The sequence below is a fragment of the Macaca nemestrina genome, chromosome 19, assembly GCF_043159975.1.
Source record: "Macaca nemestrina isolate mMacNem1 chromosome 19, mMacNem.hap1, whole genome shotgun sequence".
Lineage (NCBI taxonomy): Eukaryota > Metazoa > Chordata > Mammalia > Primates > Cercopithecidae > Macaca > Macaca nemestrina.
In genome coordinates this window covers 74,746,144-74,767,262 of record NC_092143.1, presented here as the reverse complement: position 1 = coordinate 74,767,262, position 21,119 = coordinate 74,746,144, and the positions used below count along the sequence as shown (strand labels likewise).

The 21,119-nt window shown below is 39.0% G+C and overlaps 2 protein-coding genes across 46 annotated transcripts in view; one reads left to right on the top strand and one right to left on the bottom strand.

The window, feature by feature from the left end:
- Positions 1-21,119, bottom strand: part of LOC139360127 (uncharacterized) — a 149,883-nt gene that overhangs the window by 21,302 nt on the left and 107,462 nt on the right. For 7 of the 39 annotated variants that reach the window (XR_011617290.1, XR_011617288.1, XR_011617287.1 and 4 more), the window contains exons 2-4: positions 13,647-13,758; positions 11,084-11,579; positions 66-8,964 (exon numbers count right to left, since the gene is read on the bottom strand). Coding sequence is in view for 3 of the 39 variants with exons in the window: in XM_071085844.1 (XP_070941945.1) it covers positions 11,174-11,192; positions 11,504-11,579; positions 13,647-13,758 (207 nt within the window). In the remaining 36 variants the exon portion in view is untranslated. The other 32 variants (XR_011617272.1, XR_011617273.1, XR_011617271.1 and 29 more) reach the window with 21 other exon arrangements.
- The window catches only part of LOC105478829 (DLG associated protein 1), a 493,816-nt gene continuing 474,877 nt past the window's right edge, over positions 2,181-21,119 (top strand). For all 7 annotated transcript variants that reach the window (XM_011736479.3, XM_071085837.1, XM_011736480.3 and 4 more), the window contains exon 1: positions 2,181-2,268. The gene's annotated coding sequence lies outside the window, so the exon portion shown is untranslated. The remainder of the gene's footprint in view (positions 2,269-21,119) is intronic.

The window sequence follows — 21,119 nt, the reverse complement described above, 5'->3', positions numbered from 1 at the left end:
TAACAAAACAGCACAAAGGGAAACGTGGGGGTTGGAACCCAAATGCTCCCTTAAGGGTTACTCACTTTTCAGCCACTCTTCAGTCCTTGACCTTTCAACCCTTCCAGTCAGCATCTCCTGGAGCTGCCCCGGGAGCACGAAGCCCTGCCTCTGTCCTAGGCTCCAAAGTCCATGATTATTCCCAGGGAGTCTTTTCGAAATATCTGACTATGATGAAGATAATATGTGTTACCAGGGTTATTCTTGTATTGAGTGCTTAGCATGGGCCAGGTGCTACATTGATAGTTTTAACCTGTGTTATCCCATTCACTCCTCGCTACAGCCCTATTTCTATACAATTACTGTGTTTCTTATTCAGTTAAACATTGCACTTCATAGAACACTGCATTATTCCATGAAGTATCTGGGTGCAGTGGCTCACACCTGTAATCCCAGCACTTTAGTAGGCCGGGGTAGGAAGATAACTTGAGGCCAGGAGTGCAACATCAGCCTGGAGAGCAGAGTGAGAACTTGTATCTACAGAAAAAGTTTAAAAATTAGCCAGGTATGGTGCTAGTTCCCTGTAGTCTCAGCTATTTGAGAGGGTGAGGTAGGACGATCACTTGAACACTGGGGGTCAAGGATGCAGTAAGCTGTGATTGTGCCACTGCACTCCGGCCTGGGCAACAGAGCAAGACCCTGTCTCAAAAAAAAAAAAAAAAAAAAGCCAGAGGTTGGGTAGGGAACAGAGGCACTAATTTTTCCAGGGACATGTAACTCAAAAGGGTTGATAAGTTAGACTGCTTGTGATAACTATGATTAACACTCCTCCAACTGTGATTGCAAAAATTCAACCAGGTGAAGTTCCACAGCTGGAGTAGCACTCTTAGAGTGACTTCCGTTCTTATCAAGAAACAAGTAACTTTATACTGGTTGGTGAGGATAGAGTGGTAGTTTTCTTGGGGACAAGGAAAAGAGAGTATTAATGAAGAAATGAGAAATGAAATGGTGCTTCCCATGGAGAGAAGAGAATGCTGGAATTTCAAGTGCTTCTTGGAGTTTTTCTAAGAGAAAACTGGAACAACTCATTTTCTCTTCTTTCAAACACAATTTAGCCCTGCCCTGGCCCTAAAAGACAAACAGAATGCAGGAGCTTTGCTAGTCTCCCATGGTTGCTCTTTTCCCTGTAATCAAAATGACAAGAGAAGAATACTTGATAAAATGAAGATGTAGCAAGAACTTATGTCCATCATTAGGCATTAAAGATGGGGTAAAAGGAACTAATACTTACAGAAAGCTGAGTAGGGTAGCATTTCTTGGCCTCAGTGCTGTCATGGTCTAGTGGAATGGACAGAGTGGCACAGGGATACCAATGTAATCAGTAAAAGTGAAGTACAAACAACTAGACTCACAGAGGAATGAGTAATTGTCTCTTATCTGGAAGCCCAAGGAAAGCACCATTTAGAGATTACATATGAACCAAGCCCTCTACAAAAGGGTTCCTGGGCATCTGTGTCAAAAACAGACAGATTAAAAAAATTACCAATGCATTTGATGTAGAACCAAGGTTGAGAACTATTGGAAGAGGTTAGAGAGTGAGAAACTGGATTTTGAAGCTGTAGCTTTTAGGCTCCCTGAGACCATGGAGCACTTGATTGCTGTGGGCCGGGTGTGATGGAGAAGGCTCCTATCAGAGCAGCTGCAATAGGGATGGGAAGGAAGACGCTAAAGACACAGGTGCACTTGACGGGAGGGACAGGAGGGAGAGGATGCAAAAGGGGACCCGCTAAATTGTGAACCCCCAAGGGTGGGCACTGACCTATCTCTCCATCCCAGAGTGCCCAGTATGTAACTCACACAACATGCCAGCAGTATAGATACTTGTTGAATAAATAATTGAACTGGGTAACTATATTTTAAAAATTTGGAAAACTGGGCAGCTGGGGAATAGAGTATCACCAAAACACAACAAAGAAATTCAGAAGGAAACATATTTAGAGAAAAAAAGTGAATTCAGTCTTAGACTTTTTCGGTGTAAGTAATTAAACATAACAATTCAAAGATTCAAACGTCTCAGAAGTCTGTCTAATATGCAAAAGAAAATCAAGTCATAGGGCCCTCCTAAATTCCAATATTTTGTCACCCCCTCCTATTTCATTTGTATGTGACCAGGAGACTAAAACATGCATTGTGCTCCCAACAGGCTAAATCTATTCTGGGATCCACTGAATGCCACTAGCGGGTCTGCTCGAGCGAATTCCTGATTGAATGACAACGGCGCTAAGAAAGGTAAGTCATGGTTGGGAAGCGTCAGGGAAGAATGGAGCCCAGATATCCTAAATTAAAATATAAAAGGCTAACGTTATTGGGCATGTACAGCTAAATTTCCAACATCCCACTACGCCTCCCAAATCCAGCACATTCCACCTAACACACACACACACACACACACACACACACTTCCCTCTGAGGCAATCAATGGGCCCAAACTGACTTTTTATGGAACCATAATATAGAAAGAAATGCCCATGCCAAAAATGTCAATGCCCAATAATTTATCAGAAATCAATGCTCTATTCTATGTCCCCAAGCTCAACACTAATACTGTAACCTCTTAAATGTGCCTTGTTGTCTGCAGCTTGAATTCCTTTGTGGTTTCACATATGTTATTTGGATGAAGGCTGAAACTCTCACACACTGGTTGTTATAGACTGTGCAGTTGAAATTAATAGAATAGGGACGTACTCTGGTGACTCACTATTTTACCTCTTCTGACTCATAATTTCTCTCTTTTGTTTTTTCACATTATTGATCAGTGAATATTCTAGTAGTGTAATTCATCTGTATTTCAAGGCTAAAAATAGAACAGTAACCTTGACTGGGGAAAGGGGCTGAATAATCTTAACATCCAGGTGTGAAGAACAGGTTAATTCGGAAGAGAAAGGGGAAGAAGGGGCTCCCCGGGAGAGCAGGAGGAAGGCAGAGGGCCTTGGGGGTGGCTGTTCCCCGAGCGGTTCGGTATTTATACCATGTGCTCTGTCATATCCAGGAAACAGGAAAAGAAAAGCAATCATTGGGAAAAATATTAATACCATAGAGAGGAGAACTGTGTTTCAATTACCTCAATTCCTATGATCCTTCATTAGTAATGGAAGATACATCATCCACAATAGAGAAAACATAAGCGCCTCAGAAATATAAAGTTGTCTATTTCTCTGAAGTCAAAATGACAACATTTTTGCTTATAGCAGAAATGCCTACTAACTTACAAATGAACCATCTGTAAGAATTATTTGTTTAATTATGTGACCCTCAGTTACTAATATGCCCTGGACACTGTAGCTTGGGTGGATTCCTCCGAAATTATCCTGAATATTATAATCTGCTGAGCTCTTACATCATACACCAAGACTCAAGTCAGACCATCAGTTCTTTGACACTTGTTTGTCTTCAAATCATCTTACCAAATACCTGACCATCTTCCTTCCTTAGAGCCTGAGGCTGTACCAGTCCTGGCATTCATATAGACCATTAATATACCCACACAGTGCCTTTATTTTTCTGTGCACAAATGAAGATAAACACACTTATGAAATTAGCAGTTTATGACCATTTCCAGCATCCAGTTGCTGCTCCCTATCTCTTATATCCCCCTGCCCAGCCCCTCTGCCTTCCTGTATTCTCTCCCTCTATTAAAACAATCACAGATCTGATGTCATCAGTTTTTCTTTGATGGAGACACTTTCACCCCAAATGCCACCTCTTTCAAACTTTTTCATTCAATGCCTTTTATCTCTACCTGTAAAATGAAAGTCTTTGTTTTCTGTTTAGAGTTGAAAGAATTTCTTAGCTACACATTAAGCAGGAATAACTATAAATGCTTTTAAGATAAATCTGTTAGCTTTCAAAAAAAAAAAAAAAAGACAATATTAAGCACCTGAAAAAGAAGATGGGTCCAAAAAGAAATTACATCCCTGGGCTCCTGCCTTCTTTTCTCTCTTTTCTCCTATCCCTTAAATCTCAGTCAGTCAATTCCCAGTCCTGTGCCTGAGGATGCCCAGGTGATCTGGACCCGGGGCCAATTCCATGGCACCCTGCCCGTCTCTACCCAGAGCAGAGGATCCAACTACAGCCCTGAGGAGTTCCATTAGAACCAACTGGGAAGCTTTTATCAAACTATTGTTTCCTCCCAGTATATTCCCCCATCATTTTAATATGTTCCCACGGGGGTCATGGTTCTCTAAGACTTCTCTTCTACCACCCTGATGAAGAATCAGGGCTCAAAGCCTGTTAGGGGAGGAAAGGAAGGAGTGATGTTTGTGGCTGTTCCGTGGCCTAGTAATCACACAGGAGCACTTCAGATGGACGATGCACATTCAGTTGGCCTTGTATCAGCATCCAGAAGACTCAAGACAGTGGCAACAAAGAGACACACAGAGACTCTTCACAGACTGGGAAGGGGACAGAGATAGTGACCTGGCAGTGTAGAAAGACATCAATAGATCCCTGAACTATGGGCATATTCTCTATTGAGGTCTCAAGTATTAATATGCATGGACATCAATATGACCATGCTGATTAAATAATAGTTGACCCCGAAATAATGTGGAGTTTAGGGGAACCAACCCCAAAGGGTCACAGTCATCGTGTTTAATTTTTGACTCTCCAGAAACTTAACTACTAATAATCTACTATTGACTGGAAACCTTACCAATAACATCGTCATTGAACACGTATGTTGTATGTTATATGTAGTATGTATCACACATTGTATTCTTACCATAAAGTTAGCTAGAAGAAAAAAAGTATGATTAAGAAAATCATAAGGAAGAGAAAACATATTTCATTAAGTGGAAGTGGAGTGGGTCATGATAAAGGTCTTTATCCATATCCTCACGTTGAGTAGGCTGAGGAGGAGGAAGAGATGGGTCTGGTCTTGCTGTCTCGGGGTGGGGGCAGCGGGGGAGAGGCAGAAGAAAATCCACTTGTAAATGGACCCGTGCAGTTCAAACCTGTATTCTTCAAAGGTCAAGTGTATAGCACATCAGAAAACCTGTTAACATAGACAGGCAGGTAGATGCTTACTAACAAAGTACAACAGAAGTAGACTAAAAGTTTGGTTGCTTAAAGTAATTAGGAAAGTGGTGGCAAGGTGGCGTAATTTTTCCATCTCTCCAACCACCCCATGGAAACAGAGCAACTAAGATAACAAAAGCAAAACCTCCCAGACAACATCTCCAATAAAGCAGCGGGAAAACATATCCCTATAAATATCCCTCCCTGTAAATCCCTCCAAATATGTGTGGGTTGGAATAAACTACTGGTGAGATTAAGACCTGTATAGTATCTTCAACACATCAGAGGAAATGAAAAGAGGACAAAGGGATTTCTGATGGCCCCAAGAGGCAGAGAAACAAAAACAGTTCACAAGTACCCACTGTAAGGCTTGGTGGGCCACTCTGGGAAGGGCAGCTGAAAACCCTAAGTCCTGCTGCCTCCAACTTGTGGGTGAACACAAGAGAATCAGCTTGTGTTGGAGCAGCCTGTGCCCCATGGACCCTAAAGGGACCCGTAATAGCCATCTCCTCCACAGCAAAACCCCACATTGAGGAGAAACTACTGGCATAGAATCCAAATTGAGCAGGAAACAGACAAATAGGAGCAAAGGAGGCAAAAGAAAGAAGACGCAGATACAAGTGGAGGGAGGAGCAAAGAGCCAACAGATACCAGATACATATTTGTAAACACATCCAAAAATAACAGAAAAGGCAGCTCTAAATCTCTAGGGCTAGGAAGCTATCCTGGTTCACTCTTCTCTTCTAAGAGTACAAGAAAACTCATCTCACTTAAACATTAAAAAAGAAAAAAATGGCCATCGCATCTATCATAAAGAAAAATGGATTGAGGAATGTAATGTCTCTGCAGGCAATAAAATCATGCCAGAAAGATCTGCAAACAAAACAGAAGAAAATGTAGCCTCATATTTTAAATCAAGCTGAAAAAAAAGATAGCAACTTTTAAAGAACAGCATAACCCAGAATTTTAAGAACTCAAAAAGAAGCTAATTTGAAAAAACAAAGACTTGAAAAGGAGTTTATAGAAATAGAAAAATATTAGAGTTGAAGGAAAAACTTATTTCGAAATTTTAGACTAGACTAGAAGAAACAAAATAGTGAATGAACACCACAGAAAGTTCCTTAAGAAAAATAGAAAAGGAAAGAATGAATATTTTTAAAATAAAAAGATTTTAAAATATATATGAAAAAGGCATAGACAGTAGGAATAGGAGAACCAAAGAACATGAAATAGAAGTTCCTAAAAAAGAAAATCAATGTAATGAAAGAACAAATATTATCAATTATAATTCAAAACCTGCTTTTCTGACCTGAAAATATACTTGCCCAACATTTGAAAGGACATACCTGGTGGAATTGGCCCAGAATGGGCCACATATAAACACAGTCTAGTAAAATTATTGACCCAGAATGGGCCACATATAAACATAGTCTAGTAAAACTATTGACCTTTAAATAAAAAGAAAAAAGGGGTTTTTTTTTGGCACTAATTAAAAGGTCAGTATCCCTTATAAGAGAAAGAAAATCAGATTGTCATCAGACTTTTTGACAATGCTTTATGCCAGAAGAAATGGTATAAAATATTTAAGAAATATTAAGGAAAGCAGATGTGAGCTAAAGATTTTATACCCAGCAACACTGATCTTTAAATACCGTGGTCACAATTCTTAATAAACATACAAGAACTCAGGGAGTAATGTTCCTATGAGCCTTTCCTGGGGAATTTATGGAGACCAAGCCTCAGAAAACCAATATGACTAAAGAGACATCGACAATAGAACTGGCGGTGAACATTAAGTAGACATTTTTGTGTAACTCATAATGTCTGTAGTTTACAAGGGAGAGAGTATAAAATGTGATGGCCATTTTCTCTATATGCAATTAACTGTAAAAAATGAGTGGCATAAATTGGAAAGAGAATGTAAAAAGTAGAGTAAGCTCTGTGATTGCCTCAAGGATATCAATGGAGAATAAAAACATACCTGTTGAAAATAGATGCCAGGGAATGGGAGAAGGTGAAGAAGGGATTATTAGCTAATTTCAATTTTATTCATAGTAGGATGGGGGAAAAAAGTAAAAATGGGACTAAAGGTATTATTTACAGATATTAATAAAATTCTAGATTATATAAACATGTTAATAAAGGGCTCAGAACAAAATAGCACAAACATTTCTAAATACAAAAAGAGTCTGGGTGCAGTGGTTCACACTTGTAATCCCAGCGTTTTGGGAGGCCGAGGTGGGAGGATTGCTTGAGCTCAGGAGTTCAAGACCAGCCTGGGCAACAAAGTGAGAACCCTATTCCCTACAAAAAATTTTAAAAATTAGCCAGGCACAGTGGCATGTGCCAGTAGTCTCAGCTGTTCAGGAGGCTGAGGCGGGACAATCCCTTGATCCCACAAGTTTGAGGTTGCAATGAGCTATATTGGTGCCACTGCACTTTAGCCTCGATGACAGAGTGAGACCCTGTCTCAAGAAAACCCACAGAACAGAAAGATAGGCGCGCGAGAGAGAACACATGCACACAAGCAAATAATGTAGGCAGGTGCTTTTCAGACTCTGTAAGAAGGACTCCTTTTTTTCCCCAATAATTTGTAAGCGACACTTGTAATATACAAAATCATATACTTGAATTTAGTGGCAATATCAAATTACTTTAAATGTTTCTAAATGTGTTTTGTTGTTGTTGTTGTTGTTTTTACTGTCTATTCACAAGTCATCATAGCTTGGTAGCAAACAGTTCATGGAGCAGCCTTGATATCGACCACATAGGAAAAGGGTAGAAATGTAAGGCAATAAAGATAGAGGTAGTCACCGGTATATAGATGTGAATATGTTTGCATGCTTGTATGGATGGAAATAATATGTAACAAATGTGACAAAGGTGATGCCAAGCATTTGGATCCTAAAAATACATTTACTGATTACATTTACATTTATAAAAAGATTTCCAGATTACCTAACAAAGCAAAATGCAACACTCCAGGTTATATACATATAAACTTTTAATAATAATGTATATGTTTCAGGTGGAGAAAAGTCTGTATAGTATGCTACCAATTATCTAACAAAGGAGATATGGGATAAAAAATACAAATATATATCAATTTTGTATAATTTGTCTACAAATTATGTACAAATATATACTAACGGACATATAAATCACTGCCTTTAAAGATAAAATATTTAAAGGTAAAGAAAGGAAATAAGATTGAGGAGACAGGGAGAAAAACTAGACTTGTTTTGTAAATTTGACTTTAGAGTCATGGAAAGCTTTGCGTTATTATAAAGCAAAATTAAATTTAAAATAAAGTGATTCCTAAACATCAAAAGTAAAATAAGCCTGTTGAGCCTGTCTATCCAGTAGGTGGCAGAACAGCACCTAAGGGACTATTCCAAGTGACTGTAAAACACAGTAATTTGACTGTTTTAGCAGAATCTTATCATAAGGACAAAAACAACTGCAAAGTATCTTAAGCTGACTTTTGTAATCATTTTGCTAGTGGTAGTCTTATATTTATTCGACTGTTACACGTGTGTATTATGAATACAGCAAATGAATAATTGTATTCATGTCAATAAAATTTGAAATTTGACAGGGAAAAGGACACTGTAAAAAAAGTCCTCCACTTGAATTTGAATAGGAAACATTATCATGAATTCATCATGAATATTATCTTATTAAAATACATGTTCTCTAGCTTTGTTCTCTGAAAAGACAGAACATGCTCAATCTTTCACACACAGATAATGTTCTCTACATACCATTTTCCACTAAAAGGAATCAAAGGCTCCCTGAAGAAATAGATGATTACAGGTCTATGGAAGGAAGTGTACAAGATGGACCTGGAATATCATAAACTGCTTTGTTGATATCAGAACTCTGCAATTAAGTTAACTCTGCAATGAACTGAAACACATCAAATATTAAAATTCATGAATTCCTAATGATACTGTTAAAATAAAATAGTATTGATCATCCTTGGAAAATGCAAGGAAACCAAAATCGTTATTTTAAAAAACTAGCAAATAAAAGGAAGAGATCAACCATTTTTTCTAACTTCCCTATGCATATTATTCCAAGTAACCAAGTAGTTGATGAGATGTTTCTCTTGATGGAAGTATTCCATCTAATAAATGAAGAAGGAATTTTAAAATTCTAGTATCGCCATTTTGGAACCTTTAATGAATTATTGGGTGTGGACAATGATAATCAATGACTGCCAACATCACAAAAAGGCCACCGGACATATGCTTCTGTGTGGAGGTACACACCACCACCTATCGGGTATTTTGGCCAAAAATTGAACCTCAATCTGATGATGTCCCTGGGTCTACTATATTCAATACTAGTCCCACATAGCTACTGAGCATTTGAAATGAGAGTAGGCCAAATTGAGATGTTCTGTACATGTAAAATACAAACCAGATAGCGAAAACTTTATATGAAAAAAAAGTAACCTATCTCAATAATTTTTAATATTGACTACATACATAATATTTTTGACATATTGGGTTAAATAAAATTGTATTATTAAAATTAATTTTAATTGTTATTTTTTCTTTTTTAAATGTGTATTATAAAATTTAAAATTATATTTGTGGCTCATATTTCTATTGTATGGTGTTGTTCTTAATTCTAACTACAACTTACAGGAAATACGCTGGACAGAGGAACATGTTAAATGACACCAGAGGATAGAAACAGTAAAACCCAGGCTTTAGAAAACTCTGCAACTTATATTTCTAATCCGTTTTAATGGTGGGGTCAAAGTTACTAAAAATTTATAAACATGAGCACTGTAATTAATGTGTAATGTAGTCCTAAACATCAGTATCTGCAAAATCATAGATTTGATATCTCAGTTTCATTTTCACTATTGCTCAGATAATGCATAACAATAAAAAGCCTATATATTTGCATTGGCTGAAGTAATTTATCACCAGTGGTTTATGAACTGCACCATGGAAAACAGATAGATTTTCAATTTTTAATAATCTGAAAACTTAATTCTCTCAGTTTGTTCAGATAGATAAATACATAGTTATGATTTCTATACTATTAGAAAACTTTTATTTTTTAACCAATATAATTAATTTTAATAATATATTTTGTTTGACATAATAGATCTAAATATCAATTTCAACATGTACTAAATATAACAATTATTAATGAGAAATATGACTTTCCTTTGGCTTTGTATGAAATATTTGAAATGTGGTGTACATTTTTCACTTACAGCACTTGCAATTCAAATGCTATATTTTTATTAGGAATATTTAATCTAAGTAGATACCTTAAAATTTACATTTGAAAAAAATAGATTCAGATACCTAAGTTGTTACAAACATACTTAAAAGTTTTCAATGACTGATTTGAGTATCAGTTTTAAAATTTAAATCAACGGAGTTAATTAAAATGAAATGAAAATTTAGAAACTCCATTTCTTAGTCACACTGGCCACATTTCAAGTAGAAAGCCTTTGTTTTAAATTCACTTTGTCCTAAAGCTGCAAGTAGAATTTCTACATCTTATCAGAATGGACTTGTTTAAAATATTTTTCAATTAAAACATGATACCAAACCACTTAGATATGTAAAATTTTTAAATTCTCCCTTTTCTCTCTTCCATCTTTACTATTTTCCCCAAATTTGAGATCAAATTAATAAATATATTTAGAATGTTTCTAACTTTAAAAGTTAAGTACTGAATTAGGCTTACTTAGACTTCACCTTTAATACAGTATTTCTTACATGTCTAACATAATAGGTGCCCAAAAATATTAGGTAATTTGTCTCCGTTTATTAGATCAGGAATTATTTCATAGTATCTAAACTTTTTACTTTTGCCTTTACCCATTTATGAAAAAAAAATCATTCCAGCTTAGCATGCTTTAATATCTTATTGGGATAAATAAATAAGATTAAATAAATAATTTACAGAAAGATATCTTACATTCTCTATAGCAAAACACTGATGAATACAGTGTGTGTGTATTGAAAGTCAATCTTGTGGTTTTTTTACTCACGTTGCACCAAAGCGAGAGAACACTAGGGGGCAGTGTTGTTAGAGCAGAACTCTCAAGAGGCTTGGAAAGGAGCGCTCAAATCACCAGCAGCTAGTGCGATAAACGGGGTCTAATAGCAAGAAAAGAATGCGTTCATTTAACTTTACTTTGTGAAGTTATATGGACCATATGCATATTATTCACAAGGTCTTGGAAGAGACGCTTTGTTCAAACCCTGAGTCCATAAGCTTAGGGACAAGCTCTTCCTGGAAAGGTCTTTCTTATGGAATTTTCTGTCCCAAAGAAGATACAAAAGAGTAGAGCATTGCCAGAAAGGAACAATTCATAAATAGTAACCCCAAGTGCCAGTATAATATTTAGTTCCTACCTCATTTTAACCTTTCCTTGTATCCACCATTCCTTTTATTTTCTTCTACTCACCCAGGCTTCTTTGCAGCACATTTTAAGGACATTCTGAGAGCATCGTAGCTCTCACTCCATTTCAACTCAGTGAATTCTAAGGCAACAAAAGTGTATTAAGTAATTAATCCATAATGCCAGCCACTACCTGAAAGGATAAGGCCAAAGCTAAAAAAAAAAAAAAAAAAAAAAAAAAAAAAAAAATCAAAAGCTAGGAAAACTTATTTACATTTTCTGAAATTACATAGTTGTTGTCTATTTTAATGGCATGAGTAGTGACTTTATGCTACATTTTGCAAAAAGTATTGAGCATAATCTATAGATACTTAATATATGATGAGGTAAACATTTATACCTCAGACTGGAACCAGGCAGACAGCTAAGTTCTCTTGCTTTTTAAATATGCAACGAATTTTCTAATAGTCAAGTAACAAATCCATTTTTCTTTCTCTTTTAGAAAATTAGAATCTATATGTATTAAAGAACTGTGCTCCAAATTGTGAGTCTGGCCTACTTAAATTTGAATAAATCATTCTAGAGAGTTGACATTATTTAGTTTTGAATAATTCTTGAAGTCTTTTTGGACTTTGTAATTGAGCAGCTAGTGGTTCTGATGATTTTAAAAGTCCATGATTAATATAATTAATCCTAGTTGGTTTTTAGTCATCTCTTCAGATCTTTTGTACCTGGAATTTCTATAACCTATTTGCCTGAAATTGTATAAATAATAAATGGTTTGCCCTCCTCTATATCGTGGCAAGCATCCAGGTTTTTGTGACTCGAAATTTGAGCTCCTCTCAGCTTCTTTCAGGTTTGAGATCTTTTTAGCCCCACTCTATCAGTCAGAATCCCATGAAAGAGAATCTCATTAAGAGGGCTGAGGTGAACTTAAAGTAGGGTCTGTTTACAGAGTAGGGAGCAGGGTTAAGAAAATACAGCCAGAGAGGCTGAGGTACCCAGAGATAAGCACAGTGGGAAGCCCTCACCACTGTAGGCCTGAAGAGTCAGACGAGGGGAAGGAAGGGGGTCCCCAAGTCTGTGGGCACTAGAGCTGTGGACAGGCTGCCATCGCAGAGGAGCAGATTGCTGCTGAAACACCAGCACAGGGAGGAAGTGGCACAGAAGGACCCAGAGCTGTCTCCCCCACCCTCAGTACCCCCATCCAGGCCCTTGCCTGGACCACCTGGAGCAAGGCAGGGAAGAGCCAAGCCTTGGGGATGGTGGCCTAGGAAAGGGAGGGTCACCGGCCACTGAACGTTCTCACTCTTAATTAACAGCGTTTTACGCTTCGAGGGGGTCTCTGTGGTTCTCCTCGCCTTTTCTTTTTACTTCACTCACCACATTCTTACCAAACCAAAGGGAAAACAACAGTGGAGGGAAAGTCTTACACACGTCGGGCTTTTAGACAGAAGCTTTTTTTCCTCATGTCATGTATCTTGTCTTTTGTTTGGTTCAAAAGGAATCATTTTCTGCTCTATAAAAATCTAAAACTTTGTCTTCTCAACATCTCGCTATGATAAGCTTTTAAGTGGATCTTCTTAAGCCCACTTAAAAGATGCTGCACCCTGATTTTGTTGCTGCACCCTGATTTGGGGAAGCTTAGTCAGTGATCCCATGAGAAGGGAACCTGTGAGAGATTCATTCTCTCCTGAATCGCTTAGGAGGCCCCATTAAAGCCCCTACTAAACTCGTCATCCCCAGCCTGGACCATGTTTGGTCAATTTCCAGTTTTTCCTTTCCTTGCAATAACCCACTTGAAATTCCATCACGGAAAATAAATAATTCAAATGTAAAACGTGTTGTCACTTTTATAAAATATTGGTCTCCTTGTCCCACCCTCACCCCCTCCCTTTCTCCCCTTCCTGATTTTTACTGAAAGGAGGAAAGACAAGGAAATCTCAACGGTTTCATTCTCAGCACACATTCTAAGTCTGTCATTAAATGACCGCGGATTTTGTCACATACATATGGACAAAACTCTGTAAGAAAGCAATTGATTAAAGCCAATGAGCCTTTGCTGCGCTGAAATGGAATCAGTGAATACAAATTTATTCTGTTTCTTTTCTTTTTTCTAAGAATCCTCTCCATTATTCAAAAGAAGCCTGTCTTATCTTGTTTCTAAACTCCTTTTCCCTTTCTTTCCCCTGTGCTGTTGATTTCCTACCTTCTTCCCACTTGAGTCGCCGGTGCAAGAGGGGGGTTCCTGCTTGGGTACCCACATCAGTAGGTTTTGTCTCCTCATCTGCTTGTCTTCTGAAGATGAATCGTTGGCAGAACTGAAAAAAAAAAATCATGGAATGGCTTTTTTACATTTCTGCCAGGGGGAGGCTATTTTGTAATCTTTTTGCAGCCTTCCTGTGCACAACCCAATCCCAAGCTGACTTGATTATCTCCTTAACTGTTTAGAGCAAAATTTAAAACTGGATTTTGTTACCTGCCCCAGGAGCAGATGCAACGTCGCTGGGTTGTCTTGTGAATTGCCAGGGTTCCTTTTCTTTTACAGACAGATCTGAAAGGTCTTCCAGGGACCTCCTGTTAGCTAAATAGTCTTGATGGTTATTACAGAGAAGTTGTAATTCTTTTTGAAAGTATTTATGCACTCATCCATGCCAATATTTACAGTTCAGTTGATTTTTCCAGGTTGTGTAAGTTGCTAACAATGGAACTCCATTTATTTATTTATTTATTTATTTATTTATTTATTTATTTAGAGACAGGATCTGGCTCTGTCACCAGGCTGGAGTACAGTCACATAATCATGGCTCACTGCAGCCTCTGCCTCTCAGGCTCAAGTGATCCTCCCGCCTTAGCCTCTCCAGTAGCTGAGACTACAGTTGCGCACCACCACACCTGGCTAATTTTTGTAGAAAACAGATTTCACCATGTTGCTCAGGCTGGTCTGGAACTCCTGGACTCAAGCATTCCACCCGCCTCAGCCTCCCAAAGTGTTGGGATTACAGGCATAAACCACAGTACCCAGCTGAGACTCCATTTAAATAGGTGGCTTTCGTGTGAATTATTAATTTTGGTAAAGAGAAGAGAAAAGCTGATAGATCAGTGTTTAACAATCATTTTATGAACTAAGTTCTAAAGAGCAACTAGGGCCTCCAGACTTCCCTACTTTACAAAGTAATGGCTTGGCCAAGGATGTTCCAAACAAGAAATCTTTTCAAATTGTGATTTAAATCATTAAAATAGGGAGACCAAGATGAGTAAACCAATATAATGAGGCAGACTAAGTAGGAGATTTTTAATGAACATTTTCAAAGCACAGGGAAAGAAGCCACAAAGAGTAAAAGGATTTTTCTGTACATACTGTCTTATTAATCTAGATTTATCTTGTTTATTGTGGAACTATGTGACTGGGTTAGCCATCGGGGAGAGAAGTACTTTATGATGTAAAAGCTCAGTCTCCAGAGATAAAAATCTCTTCAATTTGCCATTTTTCAAAATATCACAAAGAAATCCATTTTTCCATGGTCTTCAATAAAGAAAGCGTGTCAAGGCAAGACACACGTACAAAAAAGAAGTCAACATGGCTAGTGACAATGGGATAAGTAACAGCTACACTTAAATATTCTATATGTAATGTAGTTTTCTTTTTGTGTGGAAAAGGGTAGGACAAGATATGAGATTCCTGGTCTGGAGAGTGAGCGAGATATTAATATATTAAAGCAGGAATGTCTGAAACATGCATTGTGTATTTTCTGCTGTCTCAGCCCAAATCAGGCATAGCTCTGGGGAGAAGGGAGAAGGATAATACCAACCAAAAAGTATCTATGTGATTCTTCAGGCTGCTTGGGCAGTCAGCCTCCAGAAGAGACCTCACTCAACTTTGGGTCATCCAGGCACACTGGCCACTCACCACCTCTGTGATATTATTTCAAGGACACCAACCCCCAGGTTCCCACCACTGCCACTGGCCAATATCTGAAATTCCCCTGACAGAGCTTCCTCATTAACATAAGGCTTTGACTCCAGACATAAACCAACCATGTCTCTTACCCTTTTCCTTGAACTCTATCCCCCCAACCCAAAATACAGACAGGAGATGAACAAATACAAATATATAAGAATTCTATTTAATTCTAATCATTTCAATATTTATTGAAAAAGTCTGAGCAAGACATCAGCAAGAAACTATAAAATCTCAGAATGGGCTGGTGCTTTAGAGATACAAGAAATGAGGTCTTTTGTTTTTTAACTTCAAGTCAAGACTGACAAGTTAACGTCTGTTTTGGGGATCATTAAGACAAAATAGTTGAAGTCTTGGATGGATAGTTAATGCTGCATAAAGCTCATCTGGTCAAGCTACACATCCTGTTTGGATTCATCTGTCATCCCTGATGAGTTATCATACAATGACTGTGTGGATACAGCCTCAGTGTGGATCGCTCAGTGGACAGGAAGGCTTCCTTCTCTTCATTGACACACAGCCTCCGAGCCTGCCTGACACCAGCTCTGTTCCTGCCTGTAAAGGCTACAGGAATTAGTGGAATCCCTCTCTCCTGTGCTTTGCTACTTTATTAAAACACAGGAACCCTCAGAACCTTCTCCTCCTCATCCCTTGCAGCTTTACTTTCTCACATGATATAGTTTCCATTTCCCAACTCTGCTGGACTCACTAAGAAAAGACAGTGCCGTCCACCAGCAAGGACCCAAGTTAGGCTGTTCCAGGGAACCAGGGAACTATGGCCAGCAACTCCCTTCCATCCAGGAGCACAGGGACCAGGCCCTGGGAGGGAAAAGCACAAGATCCTGAGCAACCCAGTGCCTCGGAAGCGCAGCAGTGGAGGCAGGAGGGAGCAGGCAGGGCCCGTGATGCCTTCCATAAACTCATGTTCCGGAAAAGGACAGTGACAAGGAATTTCATGCTCAGATTTGCATTCAGCTATTTATCCCAGTTAAGCCATGGCAGTCAGGAGCTGGAGCTCAGGAAATGTCTGAGCGCATTTACAGCTACCCAGAGCCACAGCCACGGACTGGCATTAAAAACTGATTTCCAGGTCTGGTTGAAAGTGAAGAAACAAACAGTATAAGCTAGAGGTCCCCAACCCCCAGGCCACAGACTGACACTCGTACAGTACACAGTGCATCTTTCAGACATTCCTGTAGTACGGGTCCATGGCCTGTTAGGAACTGGGCTGCACGGCAGGTGAGTGGAAACTTAGTCGGTATTTACAGCCGCTGCCCATCAGTTGCATTACTGCCTGAGCTCCACCTCCTGTCAGATCAGCGACATCATTAAATTGTCATGGGAGCACCAACCCTATTGTGAACTGTGCCTACAAGGGATCCAGGTTGTACGCAACTTGTGAGAATCTAATGCCCAATGATCTGAGATGGAGCTGAGGTAGTGATGCAGTCACTAGAGAGTAGATGCAAATACAGATTAACATTAGCAGAGAGGTTTGACTGTGCAGAGACCATAATAAATCAATTACTTGCAGGCTCTTATCAAAATCCTATCAGTGTGTGGCAAGTGACAATTAAGCTGCCTCTGGTGGCAGGCTTTATAGTGGCAGGTGAGTTGATGTACTTCAGTTGTATAGCTGCATCTAGTGTCCTTAAATGTATGTTTGAGAGAACTTCAAATCCCCATACGATCTGGGTTAAAGTCAAGGCAGAATATCCTGAGATTGCAGTGACAGCAACCCAACGAGATTGCAGAGTGAACTGGACATAAGCAACACACTTTGGTGTGACTGTCTCCCATCACCCCCAGATGGGACCATCTAGTTGCAGGAAAACAAGCTCGGGGCTCCCATTGATTCTACCTTATGGTGACTTGTATAATTATTCCATTACATATTACAATCTAATATATAGAAATAAAGTGCACAATAATGTAATGGCTTGAATCATCCCAAAACCATCCCCCACCCTGGTCCATAGAAGAACTGTCTTCCATGAAACCAGTCCCTGGTGCCAGAAAGGTTGGGGACCACTGGTATAAGCCACAGAGAAAGTACATACATAGTCTAATGTATAATTTATAAAGTATAGTACATACTGTTAATCTAATGATGTCAAGATAAAATCCAAATGTTAAAGACAAAACGCTCTTTAAAATATGCATAGAAATCTGTAATTGGAGCATATAAGAAAGACGTTATCATGATTACATTTCATTAAATAGTCATTGTAGGAATGTTAGCTTTGAATAAATTATAACCTCAAATGTATCTAAGAAAATTATAAAAGTGAAAATAAATACCTCTGAACATACACTTTTTGGACTTTAATAACTGTAAAAATAAATTATAACATAGGCATAGTTCTGTGGGTGAAGTGAGTTCAAACACGCAAAGCACTTGGAACAATGCCTGGTACCAAGTAGGCCCAATGTAGCTATTTGCTCTTGGTAGACAGATGCCATTCTTTCTGTTAATTGTAGTCATAATTGAATTTTACAGTTTTTAGAAAGGATGAAAGATTAGTGCTTATTGAAGCTAGTTTTTTGGGGTTTTTTTCCAAACTTTTTTTTAGCAGCAAAATTCAGTTTTCAGTTTTCAAACTCCTTTCTCCAAACAATGGAGGAAATGGGGACCCCAGTGAGTAGGCCTGGAGGAGGAGCTGCTCTGCAGGAAGTGGGGCCAGGTTTCTATCCATCAACAATCTCCCCTTGAGGCAACTCTGGAACCCAGTCTGAACCCTAAGCCAAGGCACTCTACCAGTTGACAGATGAGGAAAATAAACCCCAGGGAGGTAAATAAACCGAGGGAGGTAAATGCTCTCATTCTCAAAGCTAGCACAGATTGCTTTCCAGAAAATTAATACCTAACACACCTGGAAACAAGCGCTATTTGCAGGGTGATATTCAAGATATTTAACCAGTGTCCACTCAGAATGGCTCTGCATAGTCAGAGCCTCATCCTGATCCTGTGTCAGGCATTAACTTTTTAGTTGCTAAATCATAGGACGTTTTTGTGGAAGGCAGGGTGTCAGCGTTGAAGGGTTCAGTATCCGGGGGGCTCAGGACAAGAGGTAATTACCAACTGGTATAAAAGTGATTTTAACAAAGTACATTCATACCAAATGGGTACCAGCTAAATGTCAGCCCTGGGCGTTTGAAAATGTCCTCCGCAGGCTAGAAAAAATCTACATTGGATTGGAATCCTGCTGAGAATAGCTACACTATATATGGAACTCTGGAGACTGTATCTGTTTCTTCCCATTTGGTCTTTCTAGAAATCAAAGTTCTCCTCTGGACTCTTCCAAAACATTAGACATTTACTGGCTTCCAAAAGAAGGAACTCATGGTGATATTGACCAGTTTTAAAGAAAATGAAAGTGTGAAACCGGGCATGGTAGTACACAGGTGGAATCCCACATATTTGGAAGGCTGAGGCTAGAAGATGGCTTGAGGCCATAAGTTCGAGACCAGCCCGAGCAACATGGCAAGACCTCATCTTTAAAAAAAAGTTAAATCCAAATAAAAATTTAAAAAGATGTGAGTCGTTGCTTTGTAACTTCAACTTATCATTCAAAATAAGTTGAAGAATAGAAAGTGATAGCTGAATGCCACTCATTGTAGAGGTTGATCTGTGTCTCCATATTTACAAAAGGATTTATAAGAATACTTGTCATTTGCTTCCACTTATGAAAATAAATGGCTTCTGCCAGCGGTCTTGACGCAGACTATCTACCTGCATAAGAAATGGTCGATGGTGACAGAAGGAACAAAAAGAACAAAGCCCTACCAGCTGCCCCAGCGGGAGAATTGGTACATTGGGTTTGAATGGGAAGAGGGAGCATGTTCCAGAGGTGTGTGGGGAGAGATGGCAATAGAAAATGAAGGACTGTGGTGTTACAAGAACAATCAGAGCATATACAGACAGCTTATGAATTTGAGCTGGGACGACTTTCTGCTGCATCATGGAGTTTAGATTCCCCATGTCAAAGGCAGATCTGTATCTCGTTTGTATTCCAGAAAAGTATCTGCACGTCACTTTTCTGGCTCTTGGGGGAGGGAGAGAGGCATGGGAGAAAATTCATTTAAGTGTATGCCTTAAAATGAAGTGCATTTGGCTAATGAGTAAGCAGCTGTTTAGTTAAGCAAATGACTCATACTGGGGTATTTATAGAGCACAACTATTTTTCAAGCCCATACAAATTTAAAAGAAAGAAGTTTCCCTATAACCCCAAAGCAGATGTTTCCACATTTATGAACAAAGTACTACTGAACAGTAAACCCATCCTTCAGGTTTATCAATGCATCCTATTAAAGCATATGTTAGTCTTCCTAGGAAGTACATATCTCTTCACTGAACAGAGAACATTTATAGAGTATTTGTTTTGTTCTATGTTTAAAAAAAAAAAAAAAAAAGTAAGTCAAAGGCCCAGCCTTTAAGAAATAAAGTCTGATTGGAAAGTTACATCATATGCCAAAAAAATACAGCTAATAATGAAAAGTGAGATTCAAAAATGAGAACCACAGGAGTGCCATGAGCTGTAATTAGCTTAACTTTTTATTTGCTTATAACTTAATAGCTAATAGCTAATATTTTTTCAGAGCTTAGTATGAACCAGGCCTGGAGCATTTGAGTCCTCTTGTTGAAAAAGTCTGTTTTCCAAAGAGACTTTAAAATGGAACTGAAAGCAGTAACATAAATCACATCAAGAAGAGAGGGAGACAGTATGACACTTGGGCATCACATGCAGCTCGGAGGTTCTTGCTAATCAAGTAGAAAGGTGACCAGGATATGTTAGAGGAACTCAAGGAGGCAGATCATGTGGCTGGTGTCCTTGAAGAAGGGTTCACACAGTCATGAGATGTGAAATTACCTTTGAAGAATGGGTTAGGATTAGATAAACGCAAGCGATTTCCAAGAAGCGACAATGGCTTGAGCAAAAACAATGAGGGTGGAAATAAGACATCGCTGAGCGAACACAAGGTTGGGATCGGTCAATAAACCTGTCTGAATGGAGGGCATAGGCAAGGAACAATGGTGAAGAGTGGTCAGGAATCAAATATGTCAGGGCCTTCAGAACGGGCTGAGCTCTGTGGGCAAAAGAAAGGCCCAAACACCAAAATGGACTAGCAGGGGAAAGATGAACCTGGGCTGATGAGACATGCGTGCGACAAGGCAGGACTAGGGGCAGGGGATTCAGTTAGGAGTTGACTGTGGACTGGCCTAACATAAATAGGCCTCAACCGAGGTTGAGGCAGAGAAAATGCCAAAGAAGTGAAAATGGAGGAATGGCAAGGAAAGGGGATGACTGCTTGGCTGTGAGAAGCATCAGGAAAGAACGTTCAAAATGGCTGTAGAGTCCCCAGCCTGGGTGACAGGGTGAATGTGAGAGGAGTACATCAGTCTAATCAGAAGAGGAATTGTTTTAGACACCGGGAGCTTAGAGTGCTGTCAGAACAGACAAGTGAAGCAGTCTCAAGGCAGCCAAAAATGTGCACCTGAGACTTTGTCGGTCAGTGGAGACTTGGGATTTCCATTTGAATGATCTAGCACAGGGCAGACTTGGGTAATTGAAGTGATATGACCTCTGAGACATTGTGGAGACAGAAGCCATCCTGAGTCCGGGGAGACCATTGGAGGGACCTGCCCTCAGAAGGGATTTTGGTTTTCTCAGGCCACCATGAGAAGAGACAACAGGCTGGCAGCTGAAACAACAGAAATTA